This window comes from Macrobrachium rosenbergii, chromosome 6 (assembly GCF_040412425.1).
Source record: "Macrobrachium rosenbergii isolate ZJJX-2024 chromosome 6, ASM4041242v1, whole genome shotgun sequence".
NCBI lineage: Eukaryota > Metazoa > Arthropoda > Malacostraca > Decapoda > Palaemonidae > Macrobrachium > Macrobrachium rosenbergii.
Genome location: NC_089746.1, coordinates 42429112 through 42453787, shown reverse-complemented (window position 1 = coordinate 42453787; position 24676 = coordinate 42429112). Strand labels below are relative to the sequence as shown.

The following is a 24676-nucleotide window of genomic DNA, read 5'->3' as shown; positions in this document are numbered from 1 at the left end:
TATTGTTGGACATTGATTGATATGCCTTTTGATGTTCATTAATGCGAATTTGCATACTCCTACCAGATTCCCGTAATAATTAAGATTACAACCCCGCAAGGTATTTCATACACCCCACGTCTATCTTCATTTCTTCTTCAGTTTTGTTCCAACCAGTCTTTTCCTAATTGTGTTCTCGTATTTGAATACTAAGTTTACATTGTCGTCAGAATATTTACTAATGAGGGTTTGTGTGCTCAAGAAATTAGGGTGGAAAGGCAATGAAAGGAATTGCATCTTTTTCATCCCTTTACGTGGACGTGGATTGTATATTTGCTTTTAGCCCTACAAAACGCTTTTCAATGAAATGTGCTGGGTAGCATAGTTTCGTAAATGTCTGTCATATGTTCCAGTTCAGTATCTAAAAGGTGGGGGTCACAAAGTCTGTATGCTCTAATTACAAAATTCATGATAATATTACTTTTTACTTGTTGGCTGTGAAAGGAATAAAAATGTATGTAATTCTCTGAATTGACCATCAGATAGCGTTTCTTGATGTTTTAGTGTTGCATGATCCTTGGACAAAAAGGTTTAATTTTACTGTCTTTAGAAAGCCGACTAATTCAGAGAATTACATACATTTTTATTCCTTTCACAGCCAACAAGTAAAAAGTAATATTATCATGAATTTTGTAATTAGAGCATACAGACTTTGTGACCCCACCTTTAGATACTGAACTGGAACATATAAGACAGACATTTACGAAACTATGCTACCCAGCACATTTCATTGAAAAGCGTTTGTAGGGCTAAAAAGCAAATATACAATCCACGTCCACGTAAAGAGATGAAAAAGATGCAATTCCTTTTCATTGCCTTTCCACCCTAATTTCTTGAGCACACAAACCCTCATTAGTAAATATTCTGACGACAATGTAAACTTAGTATTCAAATACGAGAACACAATTAGGAAAAGACTGGTTCGAAACAAAACTGAAGAAGAAATGAAGATAGACGTAGGGGTGTATGAAATACCTTGTAAGGGTTGTAATCTTAATTATTACGGGAATCTGGTAGGAGTATGCAAATTCGCATTAATGAACATCAAAGGGCATATCAATCAATGTCCAACAATAACGTGCTAGTCAGACATAGCTGGAATGCGACCACAGAATCAACTGGGAAGGGTCTAAATTGCTTTACAAGAACCATAATGTCAATGAGAGAAGATTAGTTGAGGGGGCCGTCATCAACATGGGGAACTCGATGGAAGGTAATAAGTCGTTTACAACAGAAGATAGCTTTATCAACAGACTTATTTGTTCTACTTATATCAAAAATTTTAATTATAGAAATCCTTGTATACCACAAGTCACCCCTGATACTGCCGCTATCTCTGCCTCCCCGCCCAGGTAACGGAGTTGCAAACAGCTGACTCGTGCAGGCGCCTATGCTGGTTTGAGAAGAGAGGAGGCTGTAAACAACCGTGGAGGCAGTCACCTGAGGAGATCGCGACGGTTGGCTTGTTTGGAGATCGAGAACGAGGGAATTACCTAATGATCATCATTTTTTTGTAAAGAATGCGTCTTGTTTACCCTTGCTTTTAAAGTTTGTTTTTAAGTTCTCATAACCAAGACTGTCATTTCTAGCTGAAGAAGGGAGCTGAGCAGGCTCTCGAAAGCTCCTGGAATTTATTTTATCATTTGTAAATACATTACTTTACATAAATGTGGATTTTGTATTTTATAAACATATTCACGGGATTGTGAAGAAGATTTGAATAATAATAATAATAATAATAATAATAATAATAATAATAATAATAATAATAAGTAAAGGAGACTTGAAAAGTTCAAGTAACATCGTAAGATTGCATGTTGCTATATATCCTATACTTTACTGCAAGTACAACACCTCAAATAAGGTATTGGTACAAGCTCAAGATGTGAGCACTTCTAAGAATCTTTAACGAGATATAGCAAACTATATGATCAGTATTTCTACTAGAGTTCTCGTGTTTTGTCAATTCCAAATAGGCTTAGGGAGAACCAGGCTTATACTTCATCCAAAGATATATATAGGACTGGAACTGAATATAAAATTAAGGGCAAGGGCCAAACGCTGGGACCTATGAGGTCATTCAGCGCTGAAAATAATGTTGAAACAATTGTTAGGAAAGTGTGGAAAGTCAGATGGAAGAAAGAGAATATGAATGGAGGTATAATAAAAGGAATGAAAGGGGTTGCAGCATGGGGCCGAAGGGACGCTGCAAAGAACCTCAAGTAATTCCTACAGTGGACCGCATGAAAGGTAAATATAGGGGAACCCTAAAACACTAATAATATTCTTAATAAGTCTTCAAAGCTTTTTGCCAGCTTCATTTCTCCAAAAACATACCACTGACAAGATAAAAGAAAAAAAAAACTAAATGCCATATCCCTGAATACTGGGTAAAAGAGTGGTTAATATTCTTTTATTAATAGCCTATTGTGATATTCATTCATGAAAAGTTGGATTTTTCATGATGTACAATTAGGTACTAAAGGAAATTAATATGATATTTTCATAATAAAATAAATTTTTGAACATACTTACCTGGTAGTTATATATATAGCTTAAGTCCTGACGCCACGGCAGAATTTCAAAAACTCATGGCAATCGCCGATCGGTAGTCAGGTGAACCACCTGTGCGCCTCTACCCAGGTACCTGGAACCATTCCAACTATTCCTCAGATCTTCCATGCCCCTAGTCTCTAGAGGGGAGGAGGGTGGGAATTTAATTATATATAACTACCAGGTAAGTATGTTCAAAAAATTTATTTTATTATGAAAATATCATTTTTAAACATCTAACTTACCTGGTAGTTATATATATAGCTGATTGACACCTTTGGTGGAGGGTCAGAGACAGCCAACATCGTTGGAATTTGCTTAAGGGTTAATAAACCAACTTAAGGTCCTTACCTGGATTAAGGAAGCTGACTTCAATGAACTCCCATTTTGTCTGCTTTCCTTAAGAGGTCCAGCGATCCACTCAGGGGCTGAAGACCTCTAGGAGCTGCCAACCGTGTACCAACCTCTATGTGACAGACAACCTATAATACCCTTGTTCCAACGCCACCAAGGAACAAAATGATCATCTGACTAAAATCAATGATTGTGGAAGACTGCGTTCAATCTTTCACAAACAACCATAAAATTTCAACCATTCCAAGGTAAGAACAAAAGGTATTGTTTTATGGAATTGGATTAAGGAAGCTGAGTTCAATAAACTCCGCCTCATTATGTCTGTATTCCTTAAGAGGTCCAGCGATCCACTCAGGGGCTGAAGACCTCTAGGAGCTGCCAACCGGTGTACCAACCTCTATGTGACAGACAACCTATAATACCCTTGTTCCGGGCATCACCAAGGAACAAAAATGATCATCTGACTAAAATCAATGATTGTTGTCAAGACTTTGTTCAATCTTCACAAACAACCATCAAATTTCAACCATTCCAAGGCAAGAACAAAGGGTATTATTTTATAGGATTGGATTAAGGAAGCTGACTTCAATGAACTCCTCTCATTATGTCTGCATTCCTTAAGAGATCCAGCGATCCACCCAGGGGCTGAAAATCTCTAGGGGCTGTCAACCGTGTATAACCTCTATGTGACTAGACCTCCCTCTCAATACCCTTTGTTCCGGCTCTACCAAGGAACTTTCATCCCAATGATTGCGGAAGACTGCGTCCAGTCTTTACAAACAACCATAAAAATTCTCAATTCCAAGGTAAGAAAAAGGGTATTGGTTTATGGGATTGTAGGGTATTCCCTCTCCCATTACTGAATTAGATGCTATAAACGGGCACAGCGTATAGCAATCTTAGTGATAATGTCTTGACTTGTTTTAGATAGTGAGAGGCAAATACTAACTTGCTTCTCCAGAAGGTCGTGTCCAAGATACTCTGCAGGGACCTGTTCTGTTTAAGAGCTACAGAGGTTGCTACTGCCCTGACCTCGTTTTTACTTTCAGAATCTTGTAGTCTATCTCTCTACATTCCATATTTGCTTCTTTTATCAACTGTCTGATAAAATAAAACAGAGCATTCTTCGACATCTATACAGAGAGCTTTTGACTGAGCACCAAAGCCCTTCTGAATTCCTTCTAAAGTCCTTTGTCCTATCCAGGTAGAGCCTTAGAACCCTTACCGGAATAGGACTCTCTCTCTCTCCTCCCCTGTTATGTCCGTTAGGTTCGAATCTCAACGTTCTGGGCTAGGGTTGTGATGAGTATTCATTTTTGCAAGGAAGCCTAGTTGCAGTGAGCAGATTGCCTTGCCTTTTATAAAATCTATATTCTTGCTGAGAGCATGTATCTCACTAACTCTTTTCGCTCCTGGCCAAACTGACTTAAGAAAAGAGTTTTCATGGTGAGGTCCTTTAAAGATGCCCTCTGCAAGGGATCGAACCTCTCCCCATGAGGAACCTCAGGACCACGTCTAGGTTCCATGCTGGTGAGTTCTCTATATACAAATTTGGGTTACAGAAATATTGGAAGAGGACACATGGTTGTCCTTGCACCATCCTCTAAATACCTCCCACTTGGATTGGTATACCTTAATGGTGGATAACCTCCTTGATTTACTGATAGCGCCAGCTGCCTCCTTGAAAAACTTCTGGCTCTTGTGAGTTTTCCGATAGTCCAAAAGCAGTTACTAGTAGAGCTTGTAGGTTTTGGTAATATCTTTCCAAGTGGGGTTGTTTGAGTAGATCTACTCTGAGGTAGGCTACTCGGAATGTCCACCATCCAATCCAGTACTTCTGGGAACCAATCTCTTGTCGTTTAGTAAGGGGCCACAAGGGTCATTCCGGTCCTCTCATGTGACACAAATTTTTTTCAGTACCCTGTGTATTATCTTGAAATAGGGAAATGCATACACGTCCAAGTTGGACCAGTCCACCAGGAACGCGTCTATGTATATAGCCCCGGGATCTGGTACTGAGAGCAGTAAGTGTCCAACCTCTTCGTTTGTGCTGTGGCGAAGAGATCTATGCAAGGACATCCCCAAAGTCCTGATGTAGCGTTCATTCTTTTGAGAGGACTTTATTTCCTGCTCAGAATGTCCGCCTCACATTTTTTCTCCCCCTTGGATAAAGTGGGTTACTAGTTTTACATTCTCCTCCTTTGCCCAAAGAAGAGATTCTCTTATTGTCTCGATAGAGACCTGGAGTGAGTGCCCCTTGTTTGCTGCTGGATGTAGGCCAACGCTGCCGTGTTGTCGGTGTTGACCTGCACCTCTTTGTTCCCACTGTGTTCGAACTCCTGAGAGCTAGAAGGATTGCAGTTAATTCCTTCTAATTGATGTTTAAATCCTCCTGCTCTCTAGTCCAGGAGCCCGAGACTTTTTATTTCCCTGTGTTGCTCCCCATACTGAGTCCGGCGCAGTGGATAACAACACTAGGTCTGGGTTCCTCTAATATAGAGAAGGGACCTCCTGGAGCTTGACGGGGACGTTCCACCACTACAAATACGGTCTTATTGGTTCCGAAATGGGGATGCACTGGTCTCCAGTTCTATTTCCTTGTCCCAGTTCCGATTTAGATGAAACTGTAACGGGCATAGAATTAACCTCTCAAAGGAGACAAACTGTTCCAGCGAGGAAAGGGTTCCCAGCAGACTCATCCATTCCTTTGCCAAGCATGACTGTCTCTTTATAAAGTTCTGAAATTTTCTTGAGGCTTGTCCTGTCTTTATAATAAACGGAAAAGCCCAAAATCCTGACTCTGAATCTTCATCCTAAGGCATAGAACCTCTTGGGATGGGATCGGCTGAGATTTCTATCTGTTTATCAGTAGACCTAATTCTTTGTTAGACGCTGATGCCAGTGCATCTTGCGTCCTGAGCCAACTCCACGTCTTGGCTTCCAATATCTTGAAGCCTGACGCCTGACGCCCAATGCCTCGGCGCTTTACGCCTTGGGTTCATTGACGCTTGTCATCATGGTATTTCACTCCTAGATGCTTGACGCCACTGCATCCAGCGCCTAGAGTTTCATTCACTACGTTCAGCGTCTTAAACTTCTGGACGCCTAGAAGCTTTAGTTGGACGTCTATTATCATTCTTCTGTTTTCCTGGTTGTCACGCTTGCAGCTGGGAAGACAAAGTCTGCTGCATATTTTATAGTGAAGCTATATCTTGGGGCTTCCTGCTGCTGGGGACAGGCTGGGGAAGCCTCAACTCTCTGCAATTATTTCCTTCTCATCGTCAATAATGGACCGAGGAGGGTATTCCGCAGACAGTACCAATCCGAAGGAGGAAGAGGAGGATGTCTTAAGGCAGCACATTGTCCGCCACGCTCTTGCAGCCCGGTATCCTGACTGAATAGAACTGTCTATGTTTGTTCTTAGTAGGAGAGCTACCCTTGGGGCTGGAAGGGAAGAGCTCCGGCTGCTGCTGTGGCTACAATCTGTAGTCTATGAAGTGTTATCATGACGTCCCTCAATATTGGGTAACTTGCTCTTGAGAGGTCTCGGCTCCAGAGCCAGACGTCAACCTTGTCTGTTTAGGCCGAAAGAGAGAGACCGCGAACTATAAAACCTTTCCCGTGGACGAACTTCAGAAAATTCTTGGAGATCGGTGCATGGGGACGTGAAAATACGCATCCTGGAGGTCCAGTGAGGCCATCCAGTCATGCTGTCTGACCGCTGCTAGAACCGATTTTGTCGTTTCTATAGCGACCTTTGTTTATTGCACAAAAAAAAAAATTGAGTGCAATCCCGTCTAGCACCGGTCTCTAACCCCCAAGTATTTGGGGATCAGAATAACCGAATGTAGAATCCTGGGGAATTCGGATCCTGAACTCTCTGTCTGGTCTCCTTTTGCAACATCATAGACACTTGTTGCTGTAGAACCTTTGCCTTGGTTCTGTCGTTGCATTTGGCAGAAAGGTCAACAAATTGTCTTGTTACTAGAGGGGGCCTACTCAGGCTGGACAGTCCGGCTCCTACCGCAGTCTGCAGGAGAAGAAAGGCAGGTCCTTCTTCTTCCCTGTGTAGAGCCTCTTCGGCGTTATCATTCATCTACCCGCCCTAGAGGAACCTCTATCAGAGGGTCGACCATGAAAGAGCTGAAATACCTGAAACACAGGAACCTCAGCCTTACTCTTTTTAGCGATGAAAGTCGTAGGTAGGACTTTTCTTGCTGTTTTAGATCTTAAATCTTACGTGGTTTTCTGGGCCAAAGATGAAAAGGTCTCTATACCAAACCTTGAGAGAAGGGGTGAGAGGAAAAAGAGGTATAAATCAATTCTGATTTTGATTGGACGTGACCCCATTAGCCAGGAAAGAGCAAAGATGGGCCCTTTTCTTCAGGAGTCCCGCTGAGAAAGGTGCAGTTGATTCGTTGGAACTATCTCCGAGTCCTTTATCCATACACGACATCAGATATATGAGGAAAAACAAAGGCTGTCTTTCATTGTTTCTCCTTCGAAAGTATCCATTCTTAAGTAAATGCTGCCCTCTTAGACGCCTTCACAAGAGTAAATTCTGAAGGCGGGAACGAGGAGCAGTCAGGATAAATTTCTCTGGGAAAAATTTCCGAAAATATCTTCATAAGCCTTTTCAAGTCTGATAAAAGCTGATGGCCTTTTATATTGTCTTCGCCAGAAATTTCTACAATAGGATTCACAGGAGAATGCGAGATATTATCATTCTCTTCTTCCGATTTTACAAAGACGGAAGTAGCGACGTCTTTCAAAATATCATCTTGACGCCTGGCGCCCTGGCGTCCAGTCTCTTGACGCCTGGCGTGTTGGCGTCCATTTTCTGAAGCTTAATGTCTTGGCGTCCAGCTTCATGACGCCTGACGCCCTGGCGTCTAACTTCGACACTTGACGCGTCCAGGCGCCCAGCTTCTCGCCTGACATCCTGGCGCCCAGCTTCGGCGCTCGGCGCCCTGGCGTCCAGCTTCGACGCCCGACGTCCTGGCGTCCATACTTCTAACTTTCGCTGTCCCGTCAAACCTAGAGGTTACTTGAGAACTGGCCGCCTGTGCGACATCGGTCAAAGCTTCCTCCGTTGACGACAGCAACCAATGGCCGAAAAACACTTTAACCTCGCCTTTCCTATGGCGAGGTGAGCGCCCTGGGAAACGCCAACAGGTACGCTCGAGGGGACGACTGCTCGGTAGCTAAAGCCTCTTGCCTCCCTTCGCCTGTCGACTTTCCTTCTCACAGGGGTTGGTGAGCTTGGAAGAGGTCTAGGACTAGGAGCACAACAGGACCGAGCGGTCGCACCCTCCACTGCACTTGAGCACTAACAACATATTAACACTTGTATTTTTTAGATCTCTTATTATCGATCACATATTATCCCTGTCTTCTGAGAGGGATTTTACCTGTTGGGCCAGGGTCTGAATGGCAGCCAACAAATCATTAAGTATTGGGTCCTTACCTGTTTCAGTAGGGGGTTCAGAGACTACCACTACGGGAGAAGGATCAATAGGATAGTTATCAAGGGGAAAAGAATTAACTATTCCCTGGGAATATCTGGAAGAGTGAGAAACAGTACTCTTGGCTCTTCTGAGCCGGTCTTTCATTCCCGTTCTTCAGACATACTAAGTGGGGATCCAAGGAGACTTTAGCAAGCCGCTTGCATCCCCACACACACATTTTCACACTCGATGAAGTCAGATATGTTATAAGAAAATCCAAAAGCGAACAAGCTTAAAGCCAAGCCAAAGTGTACTTCACCAAAATAAGTTGCGAAAAACACAGGCTACGAGCGAAATTCCATCGATGTTACCGACACAGCGGCAGGAAGATCTGAGGAATAGTTGGAATGGTTCCAGGTACCTGGGTAGAGGGCGCACAGGTGGTTCACCTGACTACCGATCGGCGATTGCCGCGAGTTTTGAAATTCTGCCGTGACGTCAGGGACTTAAGCTATATATAAACTACCAGGTAAGTTAGATGTTTAAAAAGTATTTTCTAGAAGCAAAACTGATGTTGCTAAGGGCCAATTTTTCCCCTAGATTTCATTAAGAATTTATCTAAGGTAAAGCAAATATGTTCATAGATTTTTTTTGTCTCTCCTCAAAGTTTTGATATGTTGTAATGAAGGTTTGGTTAATTTAGTACTATATATAAACTGATACATATAAAAATCTCTATCAGATGTAATTTCAGACTTCTATTAGTAACTAAATATTCATACACATACATTTACAAGATTTTAACCTGTACTGTTCAAATACAATACATAAGTCAAGGTTATCTAATAATAATTTAATTTAGGAAGGCGAACTGTGCAAGATTGTGTCATTTAAGCTAAAGGAAAAAAAAAAGTGTTAACTAAAATACCCTAAGATGAACGAATGCTTAACAGTATTGAGAACCATCTCCATTATTACATTCATTCTTAACATTTGTAAATCACAGTGTCCCATCACAGGGTCAGGTGTAACTTTACTGAACATTCTCATTCATACAAAATATATAATACAGTAATGCAATAGCAGGGATAGAGTGGTGTTCCAAATACTTAAGGTAAAATCTGATTTTAGCTTGAAACACTTCAAACGTATCACAATTCCACTAAAGTAAAGTATCACATATCTAAACTCTCATATGGCTTGCCTGATGGACTTTCCTTAAATGAAGAGTTGGCAACATTAAAGCAAGATTGCTTGTAAGAAAGAGACCAAAGGATTTGGATGAAAAGTTAAGAAGCAGGAAAAAGCTCCAGATGCCTAACAGGGAGTCGCAACGAACCCTAAATTCTATTTACAATATGCTATGCCAGGAACACCACAGACAAGTATCACCTACAGGAAATAGACTGAGAAATTATACCATACAATTACTGTATTATTATCATCAATATTCAGAAGATGAACCCTATTCATATGGAACAAGACCACAAGGGCCTTTGACTTAAAATTTAAGCTTCCAAAGAATATGGTGTTCATCTGAAAGGAGTAACAGAAGGTAATATGAAGAACATGAAGAGGAGACCACATATAAGAAAATACAAAAATAAATTAAATTACTGAATAAATAAAAATGTATGCATCTTCGTTTGAACTTTCAAGGTTCCAATTGCACAACATCCTCAAGGAGAATGTTCCACAAAGTGATAAGGGAAGATTATTATCCCAAAATTTGACTGAAGAGCAACGATGAGGTGGATGAGGATGTGGAAATTCACCACCTCTGGGAACTATGAACAGTAACAATGAGGTGGATCAGAATGTGAAAATCCACCACCTCTGGGAACTACTAACACACTACTCTCCCCAGCAAAGTATAAGGACAATTTCAGGCACTGGTCTGTACAATGATGAATGCACAAGTTTGCAATGAGTTACAGTTTGTCATACAGTTCTTTTTATTTGTTGTAAAATTCTTTCATCATTATGAACTATGAAAACAGAGCATGGCTATGGAATCCGAGTCATATTTTAGCCATTTACCAACCAACTAATATGCTGTACCCAGGGAAAGAGAACCAACATGAATGCATAAGAGCATGCCCCATCCATTAAAAATTCCCTTTTACCTTTAGTCATGAACTTGTCTCAAACTTGAAAACTGTCCACAATAAATTACGACAAAAATACCAGTGCCACCATATACTGTGCGTAAAAGGTTAATGACACCAGTTTAACAGCCATTAACACACCAGTTACTTTGTGGGTCAAGGAAAAAACTGCTTAAGACACAATGAACAATTTAGAAACCTCATCATTCCTGGATGACAAGCACTTCACCAAACCATGCTTACCTGGAAAGCAGCAGTTGTGCCTACTAACACCTAGTCTTACAATTTCACCTACTATTGAAGAGTTTAAAATGAGTCTTCCTTCTGGTCATCAACAATTTATTTAAATATATTCAAACATTGGTATACAAAATCTTGTTTGACAGAACCAACGATGGAAAACTAGTTACACTGAAAACGCTTAAAAAATAAAGGAACAGCAACCCACTGGAGGGCTATGTCCGTACTGTGGAATACCTTCAGGCCATTAATTAAACAAAAGCTATATTAAGTTTTAAATTCCATACGTCCTGCAACCCAGGATGGTTAAACAACAGCCAACTGCTAACAAATGCAAACTACATTCCCCCAATTCCTGTCTAAAACTCAATATAAAAAACTCAGGATCACAATTTTCTGTGTGTGTCAATTTCTGAACGAGTTACAAAGGCTGACTGCTAAAATACTCAAGTGGCAGTAATTTAGGATTCCTTTTCAAGGGTCCAACCTTCCCCAAAATCTATGCCATCTTTTGTTCTTATGTTTGATTGTCCTTCAGTGCTGCTTGATATCATTCTTTCTGTCCACAATCCAGTTAGATAACTTAATGCTGTGCATCTAAATGTTATTCTTACCTCTTAGACTAGAAAGTAAAATCTGAGGTGAAAGCGTGTAAACATAATAAACAAGATAACGTAAAAAGATTTATAAGTTATATTTCAGAATTAAGCCATTCTATGAAGTAAGAAAATTTATCATTGCAAAAACATTATAAATGTAAAAAATTTGCAATACTTTCCCAAAGCTTATACACAGAGCCATGAACCAAATGCTGATAATTGTTGTCAGTGAGCAAACTACTATCATTCTACATCTATGTTCAGTCTATTCAAGCAACCCCTAATCCCCTTGTATATCCAGAAAGAAGGAAGGAATATAGATTTTAGGCCAAAGGCCAAGTGCTGGGACCTATGAGGTCATTCAGCACTGATTTGTATATCCAGTAACAGGTCATTCACCATACTGCAAATTGCTGTGCCAAGATTCTAACACTTGCATCTCATTGAAAACATTTCAAGTATGTCGATAACAGTAAATAACTTTTTACACATTACCTTGATGGTGAGCATCACTGAATATCCTGGAGTTTGACAAAGAAAGCCTTCTGCTTATTCTTCTGTACGTTGGAGTTGTTGTAGAACCTGGAAAATCAAGTAAAAAATGGAAATATAAATAGAGAATACTCCTCCATCCTTCTTTCAAATATATTAAATCTAAAATGCCACCTCTGAATAGTAAGGTGAAATGAACTATATCAAAACTTACTTAATTTTTTATGTACTCTTTCCCCCATTCTTTTCCCAGCCCGAGAAAAACCCTAAAAGAGTTCAGAGGTCTGGTTAAACAAATCATTTATAACTAACTAACTACATAAAAAAATGGCGTTTGTCGCTGGCGTAATTTCACCTTTACAAAGATAAAAATGCTTGCAGCCACTGAAATAGTCTCTCATAAGTCTTTCCAAAGAAAGTCAATTAAGTTTGTTGGAATAAATGGCTAGTGGCCATAATGCAATACAAAATTTTTATAGCAACACAATCTGACTAACAGTTTTCCCATACTGCTATGCAATTCCTGCTTTTTCTCAATGCTTGCATTTACAAATTTGATTCAATTCTGGTTGTTAATATGAAAAACTTTTTTAGCTAAAGTCACCATATCTTGTTCTCTTGATCACCAAATGAATAAATTAGTATTGCAGCAACAATGCTACATGAAAATGGTAATATTAAGTGGAGAAAGTAAAACCATAATTATATACCTTCAATATATTACAAGTGCCCAATATAAAAATTATACATTCATCATCATCTGTTACTTATTACTGTTATTAAAATGTGACCTTGCATTCACATGAAACAACAAACATTTAGTAACAAGAACAGTGACCTTCCTTGAAACAGAATACTGTACTCATAAGTGGAAAAAGAGAGAGAGAGAGAGGGAGAGAGCATGGATCCATTAAATGTAAATAATGCATGGTGCTTCAAATTATCATTAAGAGTCCTTCTACTTGTTAGCATTGATACTAATGATAATATCACAAGGGTCATTCAGAAGTTTTACAGTAAATTAAGGAAAGAACCCTCCGACATTAGTGGGGCACAATGGACCCTCAATTGCCGGTGGATGGTAACTCCCTGCAAAGCAAGTTCTGAGGCAAAATCACTAGAAGCAATAATAATGGAAGACAGCCAAACAGGACGCATTTCTGTGATGCTGGAAACAGCTGAGACTCTGACAGATGTACAATACTTCAAAAGTAGAACAACAGATCTGAAGCATGTGAACTGCAGTAAAACCAACACCTCAGTGCTTACAGGGAGCATTTCCCACAATACCTACTCACCTAGCAGCATTAGCTGATACTGAACAAGATTTAGTATTTAGTAAAAGAACGGTTGAAGCACAAGATAACACTGTTATGAAATATTCAGTATCATTACCGAGTACCACAGGAATGGGACAGCAATCGTAAGTCAGTTAATCAACAGTCCTAGTGTGTATGTTTTCGGCCTCATACTCCATCGACTATGCCAATCATTAATCTGATCCATATTTCTGTCAAGAACAGCAACAAAATCACCCTGAATATAAAGAGGGTCGAGAAAATGGCTGCAAACAGATAATCAAAACACTGTACTGTACTATCTTACATTCTAACCTCAAAACAAACAAGGTTTCAATCCATCCATTATAAGAATACAGTACAGTGCTATCAACTGAAACTTTCCTACAAGTTGCAAGCATGAATCTCAGAGAAGATAAAACCTGAGAAAAAAAAAAAAAAAAAGTCACATGAATCACTGCAAAACTTGACACAATACTACAGAGCTAAAAGTACATAGAAATTTCAATTTTCCAGTTCTTGAAAATGCCTTGTAGAAGGGTATATATTCTGGTGAGAATTTTCAATAATTCAATAACCTACAGCTTCATTACATAATTATCTCCATCCAAAAGTAACTTACCATTTTCTCTGATTCCACCATTCTCGTCAATGGTGAGGTGTTCTGCCAACTCGTTCAAACTCCCGTCGTGAAACCTGGTGAAGGTTTGCGAGAGGCGGCGCCGAATACGCTTAAGACTCATCTTGATCAGCAAAAGACTTGTGCTAACTCTAAACAGGTTTCATTCAAAATATGAAAATCTAGCTTACTATGTTTAAATGCCTTTCATTGCATCGCTTGGTCCCAATGCCATTTCTAAGCTTGGCAGCTTCGAAAAATCTCTCTCCGAACAGTTGTAAGCAGCTAACTATAATCTTGTCTTAAATGACGGGCATTCCTTTTTTTTTTAAGTACTATACGGCACAATTATCACAAGATTTTCCAAACTACAAAAATATCTACAGAGTACTTCATTTGTCACAAAATATATACAATTTGTCTTTGATAATTTCTATCTAAGTCCAACACAAATTTGCTCTCCTAACAAAATGTTCTAGGCTTCAACAACATACACATTAATAACACTCTTATATAAGGCACTTGTGTTTTGGTTGGAAGCACATATATCAAATGTCTCCTTTTGTTTTCTTTCACATTTAACAGAGTTTTGTATTTTCACATTAAAAATTTTGAGCAAAATAAGATTAACAACTGTCTTGCATTAAATTTTTCATTCAACAAGTCAAGCGTATTCAAATTTAGATATATATATGTACTGTACTTTCCTCTAAACTTTTCCAGTTCTATAAGTGATAAACTGTATATATTATCTTTTAAATAATTCGAATTTCCCTTCTAAAATAACATTTCTTTAATGTGACCTCCAAGTAACAAACTTTTTCCTTTATCTATTGAACATGGCACACGCACACACACACACACAAACACTAAACACAATCTAATACGTCCAAAAGTTTAACTACGCAAGATCTTCAGGACACCATAATGCCAAACGAAGTTCTGTAAGCCCCAGTGAGCATGGTACCCAAACACTGTTTGTTTTTGATATTTTGGTCCACTGCACTGCCACATCACATCTGGAAAAAGAAGACCAAAATGAAGTTTCATCCCTAAAGTACGAAATGGTTACTGGGCAACTACAATACACCTCAATTTTATTATTATTATTATTATTACAGTATTCTTCTTCAGAAGATGAACCCCATTCGTATGGAACAAGCCCACAGGAGCCGTTGACCTGAAATTCAAACTCCAAAGAATATGGTGTTCATTCGAAATTAGTAACAGAGAGTAATGGGAAATATAGAAAGAAGAGATCAGTTATTAGAAAAACTTATTAACAAATCAATAAATAAAAATGTAAGTAAAATATTAAAATACAAATTGAACTGCATTAGGGTAGTACAGTAATGCATTGCATCTTTGCTTAAACTTCTTAAGTTCCAATTGCAAAATCCAGACGCTTTGGGGGACTGGCCTTTCTGATAAGTAATGAAGTCCGATAAATAACAGCAACCCTATATTATAGCCTGTACTTCAAATTGTTTCTAGCTACCTTCCAGTCAACAGCGATTCCACATAGTTCCTGACTTAAACTACCCTTTAGTATAGAGAGATATACTCTATCAAAAAATGTATCACATAAAAAATGATAGCATAAGAAAAACCATAATATGGTAGCTAAGTAGTCTAGTACAAAGTCTGCAAAGCTGAGGTGTTAGCGGCAAAATAAAACCAAAATATAGCTGATGATGAATGAACTGATGCAATGGCAATGTGCCACACACACATTTTAATAAACATAGAAAGACATTTCTTTCAATAAACATGTGTCTATTGCTAACAATTAGCAGTGATACACAGCACAATGACAAGTATAAAAAAAGTAAGTAATCATAATTCTGTAAAGTAAAGAAATTTCCTCTTCAGTTATATGAATTTTGCAAGAGGCTTCAAAATAATTTAGACAAAACATGATTTTAAATAACCTCAAAAATAAAAGAATGAGGTGTATGTTAAAAAAATCTCTACTGAAATTTGATAATAAAATTCTTCAAACAGCTTCAACTTTCTATAGACAACAAACCAGTTTTAATTTTCAAAGAATACAAACCTAAATTAACAAGAAAGAAGCCAGCATAAAATACAGCACCTGAGTGCTGAATTGTTAGCTGGTGCAGTTGTAGTGATATGAAGGGAATGACCCAGTGCAATGAGATTATTCTTCAGGGTCTCACTGAACTTGCAAACTACAACATCAATCCAAGAGGGGAGACCAAGAGGTATAGCCTAAACTCCAATGTAACATACACATCCAAATTACTTGTAGTAGTCTTTAATAAGACAGGATGGTTCAGATTCCAGATTCTTTAATTTACATTGTTTTACAAGCTTTCTAAGACCAGTACCTGAAGACAGAGACTATGTCTCAGAGAGCCTGTAGTACGATGTATATTAAAGAATCTGGAATTTGAACCATCCTGTCTTATTGAAGCCTAATACGAGTAATTTGAATATATACACACAGTGAAGTTGGTGGCTATTTTGTCACAACAGACAAATCTATTTGTTAGTTTGGCAGACACAAAGGACTGGTTGGTCATCTTACAAAGGGCTGGCAAGTTGCTCTAAATAACTGAAGCACTAATTGGGGCTTTAGAATTGGGTTCCTCAGTGAGACGGACCTCAATCTCACCCATCATTTCTTGACCCTGCATGCTGACCAGAAATGTGGTCTAGCTTGAGGAGATAAGAAGGGCCAATTCAAACAAAGAATATCAAAGAAAAAATATTATCATCTTGAATTTTGTGTCCATTACAAATATAAACCTATTACTTACAGAGCATCAACTTAGGAAAGATACAATAGACTTGTATTATCTCCAGTCGCCAATTTCATCCCACCAATAATTACCAGTACTTGAAGACTGTTTGGTTACAATATAAAAGGTTTTTTCTAAGAGTGGTTTTCATCTTTAGCTACTATCACAGCATACCGTGGCCTGTATGTATTTCAAGTTTATCACAACACCAGTAGCAATGATTTGATTATCTTTTTCAAGAAAAATTTTCACTACATGATTTTATCTTTTCACCCACTAAAGTTCTTTGTAGGTCTATGAGACTTCTGTATTCAAAAGTCTGACAAGATATATTCCAAAAACAGTGATGTATGAGGTCAGGTGGCCAGTGCCATTTCCTGTTATATTAATGACATGGCTCCAACAATGAACACACTCCTGACTACCATGAGAATGAATAAAGCCCTCATAATTTCAGCCTCACCTTGAATCTTTCAAATTAATAAAACTCTCTCTACTGCTTGAAGGAGGTTGTGATCACAGAAGTAAAACTGGATGAATAACTGCTTCTTACTCAAGTCATGTAAAAACAACTGCAGGGCAGACAACAAAAATGACCTACAAAAACATTTCCAAGGCAAACAACAAAAATGACAGTCATATGTGAAAAAAAGTCTAGTGATAGTGGAGGCGACTGATGCCAAATACCAAGTACATCTTTTTATTAAAAAATTCTTGCATTTTCAGGACAGTGACCTGTCCTACACTGTCTGCTTAAATCATCCAAGGCATTCTATGTCAAATCACGAAAACAATTCTTGCTACATCTACTTCCACATAACTTCTGGGACATACCAGCAAAACAAGGATAGAGAAATGGATGCACAGAGCAGACACTTTACACACTGTGATGACACACAACTGGATAAGAAGTATCTAAAGCTGCACAGTTTAAGGTTGAATAAGTTGCAACAAAAAATCATACAACTACACCACAGTATAAACCTGCATTTAATGAAAAGCAAGTAAAAAGACTACAGAGAATAGTAGGAGATAATGACACTACCACCTTAAGCTCCTCATCAGTAAGTTCATATGGAAATGGGAACTGGTCTGATATGCAAAGGCCACCAAAAATAAGGTACATCAACACAGGACAGATATGGCACCAACAGCACATGAAACGGGACTCTTTCAACAACAACATCATATGAAATCAAAACCAACATTGATCATTTTACAATATAATTACTATTACATGACACCAAACCTGACTGGTTAATTACTATCTGAAGTTCAATCTACCTTAAATGAATCACATCCATTATTTCAAAAAACCAAAGCACAGGATTCTCCCACATTCTGATTAATCAACCTCATGTATTATTTTGACCATCTTGAGTGGAAGATGTAAACAAAGCAGTCATATGGGTGACATTATTATCTGGACAGTCCTCATCCTTCAAGATCATTGTCTGAAACTACTATCCATTAAGCACACAAATTTAAACAAAAATTCTATAAAATTCTTAAGCGAGTAGCCTACATATGTATGCCATACTTTTTGGGTAATTTGTAATTGACTACTTTTATTTACAGCACAGGGATATTGCTACAAATTCAATGTATGATTTGTTTTCTGAGAGTTCTATCTCATCACCAACATTTTTATGCAAATAAATATTTAGCATTCTATGCACAACCAAAGACCAGATTCAGCAATCTGAACATTGCAGCCAATAATACATGATGTAAATTATCCTTTTATGCATTCTACAATGGTGAATTCTTCAGTGCAATGATACATTTATAACAATCACAAGAACATCATATGACATTGGCAACCCTTGGAGAGTATTATGCAATTAAAACAGCATGTACATGTGTGACTGGCTACCTTACATTAATTATTCACATCACGCCTCGTAATAATGGTAGCCCTTCCCTACCCCATAAGGAGAAGCGCTACAGAACTGCAAAATGTAGTAAATAATACAGTACTGTACAACTGTTATTATTATTATTATTATAAGCCAAGATGCAACTTTTAATTAAAAATGCAGAACACTACAAGCTCAATGGATTCAATTATGAAAGAAGCCCTGGCAGTGAAGGAATGTCAGACATAAAGAGAAAAGTATGAAAGAAGAACAAAAGAAATTCTGATACTGTATTATATTGGTATGGGATCTTCCATTAACGCACAATTAAATGACTGTAACCATTATTCAGAGAAATGAAACCCATCCCACTAATGAATAACTTGCTTCCAATCCAATCTTAAGTTAAAAGAAACCCACTCATCTTAAAATATTGAAATCAAAATAACCAAATAAGCTGCATGGAACAGTGTCCCAGTTTCCTCTGACTTCTGAACCTTACTATCCTAACTCCATATGCAGTAATCAACAAGTTTAGAATTTATGTGGTAAGGCTTTTAAAACTCACATTCCCCTTAGTTACCCTAATTACTGCATCTTATTGATTTTATATTCAAATACAGGTAACATGCCTCAATGAGATAATACTACTCACCCTTAAGGTGTGGAATTCTTAAACCTTAAGACATATTATTTGAAAACTACATGTTACTGGAAACAAAATTATCAGTGTTTCCCCCTGATATGCTTAAATACAAGCATGCAAAAGTCTGTCTTGAGCTTTGCTGTGGTGCTACCTCATGCCAACATTTCACTAAAAAGCTGAGACAATGTTTAAAAAACAGGAAGGGCCACAGACCTCTGTATCTTAAGATGGAAATCTAAGAACTGACACCATGAGTTTGAACATCATGTGAAATGGAATAAGAGATCCCTTGGACATCATGACAAGACAACCCTGAATGATTCTGAATGGAAAAATGTTATTTTCATGATCAAAATAAGTTTCATATATACGTACCAAGTAATTACATAGCTATAGTTCTAACTTATGGGGCAGCCTTCATTTAAAAAATCACGGTAGCGCCTCGATAGTCTAGTGTAGGTGACGAGCCCCGCCCACCAATGGGAGTACTGGAAATGACTTAGCAGAAAACCTCATTCTGTTTGTGCCCTTATGTCCATGAGAGGTGAGGAGGTGGTAAGTACATATGAAACTTAATTATTTGGTAAGTATATATGAAACTTATCTTGAAAATAACATTTTCATATAAGTAACTTACCAAGCTATTACATAGCTTAATCCCTCATTGACAGGAAGTGGGATGCATGGACATATTCTACTCCAAAACATTAAGTTATGGTAATGGCTTTCAAAGAGAAAAGTTGCTAGCACTGAAGACACTAATTGTCATTTCCTTACTTGGTTAGAGAGCTACTGCAGGTAATTACAGCCTCTGGCTGGTGCTCATCTTAACCTGTAGTGGTATGGTGGTAGAGCTGTGGAGCACCTCTACTTAGGTGGGAGCTTTTCAGTGAAGGATATATCCGATGGCTAGCAAAGCATCCATAAGTACCCTTGACCTGGCGCAGTTCCACAATAAAAACAACCAGACAATGCTTTCACCTACACTGAAAACACCACAACCCATCCACTGAGACTGGTGGGTACTCCAGGTACACTGTACCCCCTGGCTCCCAAAAATTCGACATCCTACTTTAAGGTGAAGAGATAGTAGGAGAAAAGAGAGATTCCTATGCTTCCTCACCCAATACCATGCCAACCACTGATAATGTGCCCAAGGTACTGCAATTTGCAAACACTGTTTCAACTTTTTTCAAATAATGAGACGGGTAGATCAGATCACACTTCCAGTAGGCCGTCTGCAGAATGGAAGTGAGTGAAACATGTGCCTGAAAGCTAATAAGGTAGAAACTGTCCTGACGTCATGAGCTTTCACTGTAAATGTAGGCAAAATGCCCTCCTGAATATGAGAGTGTGCCTCATAAATTAGGTATCTGATGAAAAAGGACAATGCGATGTTAGTCGGAGGGCAAGACAGGTTCTTGACAGAGCACCAGAGGTTACTGGATGGTCCTCTGATCTTCTCGGTCCTACTGAGGTAATACCTTGAAGCCCTAGCAGGACAAAGAACTCTCTCTTCTTCCTCAGAGCCAAGGTATCCATTAAGGTCTTAATGAGGAAAGGATAGGGCCAGAGCTTGGAAGGGTCCTCATTCTTGGCTAAAAATCCAAGGGTAAAGAAGAAAACTGCATCTTGTGAAAAAATATACCCTTTATAGATGTCTTGCAGCTCGCTAATATGTTAGCGGTAGCCAAGGTCACAAGATCGAGAGTCTTCTGAGTAAGATTTCTCCAAGAAGAGGAACGAAGGGGTTGAAAAGCGGGACCTGTCAGCCACTTCACCATTACGTTCAGGTTCCAGGAGACCGAATCTTCCTTTCCTGCTTAGACGTATCAAAACCCCCTAACTTTGGAGGACAAGAGATTATTAGATCCTTGATAAAGAAGGAAATCCGCAATTGGGTCACAGACGTCTCGAAGAAGAGATGTTGAGTCTGAGACACCAGCTTCGGAAAATCGCCCACTTAGCCTGGAAGATGCGGCTAGTAAGTTAACGCCTGCATCTTGTAATAGCTCTGCAGCATATCTTGAAAACTCTTATGCTCTGACAAGCTTCCGGACAGTCTGAAGCCTGTCAGGACAAGAACGGACAACCCTTTGGTTTCTCTTAAAGTGAGGTTGTCTGAGTAGACACGGTCTTTAGGGGAAGAAATCTCGGAAAGCACCCACAACCATAGTAGGTCCTGGAACCATTCTTTCATGGGCCAAAAAGAGGCTGTGAGAATCAACGAATTCCCTAAGACTTGTTCAGCACTTCCCTGACCATGTTGATGGCAGAAAGGCGTAGCCCAAGAGGACTCCTCAACCTAGAACCAAGGAGTCTTAAGAGACGTGTAAGTTTGGGGTTAGAGGATGAAAGGCTTTCCTTCTGAAAGTCTACGCTAGGACCGCCACCATGCCGGTCCAACTTGATTGCCGGGTTTATGGGAAATGCGTAGGTGTCCGGCTGTGTTTCCCTGTCCCAGGTGGACTAGAGGAAGAATTGCAAAACTTCTCATGAGAAGTTGCCTAACCTGACAAACATCTTGACGGACGACAGTCTCCAGTAGGCTCATCCACTGATGGGCCGAGCAAGACAGAGGGGCTAGGAACTTGTGGACTGTCTGAAGCAGCTGGTGATTCTCTTGGCAAACGGAAAAACCCGAAAAGTTCCAGAGTTGAGACTCATTCCCAAATAGAGGAACTCTTGCGACGTGTCCAACTGGGACTTCTGAAAGAGATGATTATTCCCAGTTCCTGAGAGAGAGGAGATGTACAAGCCCTTTGTGCATTTTTCTTCACAGGAGATCGAAGATTTAAGTCATCCAAATATAGACTGACATTAATGCCTATTAAATGAAGTCACTTGCTAGAGGACTGAGGACTCGAGTGAAACTTGAGGTGCTGTAGAGAGGCCGAAGCAAAGAGCCCGAAACTGGAGATTTAGTTGGAGCTGGGGGCTCGGGTGGTGCCACGCGCTCCCAGGAGAAAGGCGTTTAGGCACTGACGTGGGGCGCCTGAGAGTATCCTGGAAGACGAACCTTTGATACTTCCTGGAGTCCAGATGGAAGGGAAAGTGGAAGCATGCGTCCTGCATATCCAAGGTTATCATCCAATCACCCTGGTGAATGGGTGAAAGGACTGACTAGAGAAGCCCTCTCTCAGAACCTTGACAATCCACTATTCTGTCCCTCTGATACTCCACTTCTCCCAAAACTCAAGAAGTCTGGTTCCCACTTGTGCACAGAAGACTTCTTCCTCATTTCTTGGGCAAGGACTTGAGCTCCTCTTGATAGCTCTTGTTCCAAGTGGGACCAATCTTGCGACATGGCATCTGTTACCCATGCTAGAAGGTCTGGGGCCTGAGAACAAAAAAGAGGAAGGCAATGGTTCCTTGAGGTGGCAAACAGGTCCAATGTCAGCCTGCCCCATAGTATCAGAGATTCCAATAGACCAGGGGATCCAAGGTCCACTCGGTGGGAAGAACATACTATTTGACAGCTCAGCTCATCCATCAGAATTTAGTTTGCCCTGAAAAAATTGGGTGACTAGACTCACTTGATTTAAACTGTCCCCAGCAGAAGGTCTCTTGCTGTCTGGCAGAGAGAAAAAGTCGAGAAGCACTGAAGCTCTAAGTGAATAGCTTTCAGCTCTCTAATGTTGATGTGAAGGTTATGTTCTTCTGGAGACCACATTCTGGAAACTTCCTGGTCGAGATGCAGACATTGGAGTGGGTCCTAGACTGGACTAGGGTTTACTCCTAGAAAGGGATGTTACTGGAGAGGAGAGACCATCTTAGAAACACAAAATTTTCACCAACAAAAATGCCAAGCGTTGGGAAAAAGGAGCTTCCCCGGTGGTGTAGGAAAAGAAACTTCCTACGGATTAAGCGCGAGGGAGGAAAAAAGAAGGAAGCTTTACCTTGCTCCCTCTTAGCAGAAAACCAAACTTCAATCTCCTTGAGTGCCTTTCTAGAAGATAAGGAAAGCACACTGTGGGGAGCCTAGGTCTGTCATCTAGATGGCTCCTCATCAGGAAGGTTGAGGTAGGCAAGACTGGGGCTAGCAGGAGCCAAAAAAGGGTACGAAATCTCGCCCACAAATACAGAAGGAGAGCTGCATAGGCTAGGTGACCCACGGCAAGAAACGGGCACTTGGCGCTCCGAGCAGGAGACTGATACTGAAGAGTTGGCGCTGGGTGCTCAGGAGCTGACATCAGGCACTTGGCAACCCACTGAGCGCTCAAGAGCTGGCACCAGGCGCTCAGATACTGGCGGCGGATGCTCAGGAGCTGGTGTCGGGCACTTGTGAAGAGATGGGTGCTTGAACAAAGACCATGGGCATCTGCGAGGGATTGTTGGGCACTTGGCGCCAAATACTGACGCCCAAAAGAAGTACGCTCAGGAGAGAAATAATCCGGAATGTTTTATGTGCCGCAGGAAGGTTGAGAACTGCACCCGGCTCCTTAAACTGCTAACTGGGCATCAGAGAAGAGCAGCCAGCATTGCCTGCTTGACTCTTCAATGGATGAGACGAATCTAGAAAGTGCTTGCAGCACTTCCAAGTCCAGGCTGGAGTCTTGAGAGTCGGACAACAACTGACGCACACCCACAGAGACGCCTTTCCAACAGCTGTCCGTCGAAGCCCGGGATCGATCAACAGGCTCGACTGAGAGGGCGACTACCAGTGGGCAAACCCCACTGACCTCCCTTGGACCTCCAGTATGACTCCTCCCAGGTTTAGGGGAGTATGACAGGGACCTGTGTCCAGGAGAATTGGTGGGATGAGCAGCCACCTCCTCCACTCTCACAACACTTTCTCCTGTCAAGACGTCTTTCCAGTGGCTGTCTGCCGATACCTGGTAACGTGCAACAGGTTTGCCTGTGGGGGCAACTACTCATGGGCAAACCTCACCGACTTTCCTTGGCCTACAGTATGACTCCTCCCAGGCTTAGGGGAGTATGCTTCACTGTATCACTACTAAGTTAATTTCTTGTTAAAATCTAATCACTACTAGGTTCATTTCTTGTTAAACCTAGACTCAAGACTGGCAATGGGAAGTCAGTAAAGTAAGTATAGCTTAGTTTTACCAGACCACTGAGCTGATTAACAGCTCTCCTAGGGCTGGCCCAAAGGATTACACTTATTTTACGTGGCTAAGAACCAATTGGTTACTTAGCAACGGGACCTACAGCTTATTGTGGAATCCGAACCACATTATAGCGAGAAATGAATTTCTATCACCAGAAATAAATTCCTCTAACTCTTCATCAGCCGGCGGCGGGAATCGAACTCCGGCCCATCGAATGACGGTCTGAAGCTCAACCAACTCGGCCAACAAAGGGCTATGGGAAGTCAGAAGCAAGGGAGCCAGGCGTGGGAGTAGGTGGATTAAAAGTAGGATGGTTAGAAGCAAGAGAAAAAGGGCAGGAATGGGGGAAGAAGGAATAGCAGAGCTATCTTCTAACCTAGGCTAGGGTAGAATTCTAGGCTAAGGGAAGCTCATTTCTTGGCTCTAGAGGCCACTTTCCTTTCTATTCCTCTCTAACTTGTCTAGTTGACATTAAGTACCTTCTACTCTTGCTAACCATAACATTTAGCACAAGTTTTCTACCTACTTTATTTATGCCCCTACATTTACCGCAAATTGTATGATAATCTGGTTTGCAACTTTCGCTAC

General features: G+C 40.2%; 1 protein-coding gene across 7 annotated transcripts in view; it reads right to left on the bottom strand.

Moving 5' to 3' along the window:
- LOC136839477 (cyclin-dependent kinase 17-like) overlaps positions 1 to 24676 on the bottom strand; it is a 304654-nt gene that overhangs the window by 274875 nt on the left and 5103 nt on the right. For all 7 annotated transcript variants that reach the window (XM_067105574.1, XM_067105571.1, XM_067105572.1 and 4 more), the window contains exons 2-3: positions 13753 to 14768; positions 11836 to 11922 (exon numbers count right to left, since the gene is read on the bottom strand). In XM_067105574.1, the coding sequence (XP_066961675.1) occupies positions 11836 to 11922; positions 13753 to 13873 (208 nt within the window). In that variant the 5' untranslated portion in view covers positions 13874 to 14768. The remainder of the gene's footprint in view (positions 1 to 11835; positions 11923 to 13752; positions 14769 to 24676) is intronic.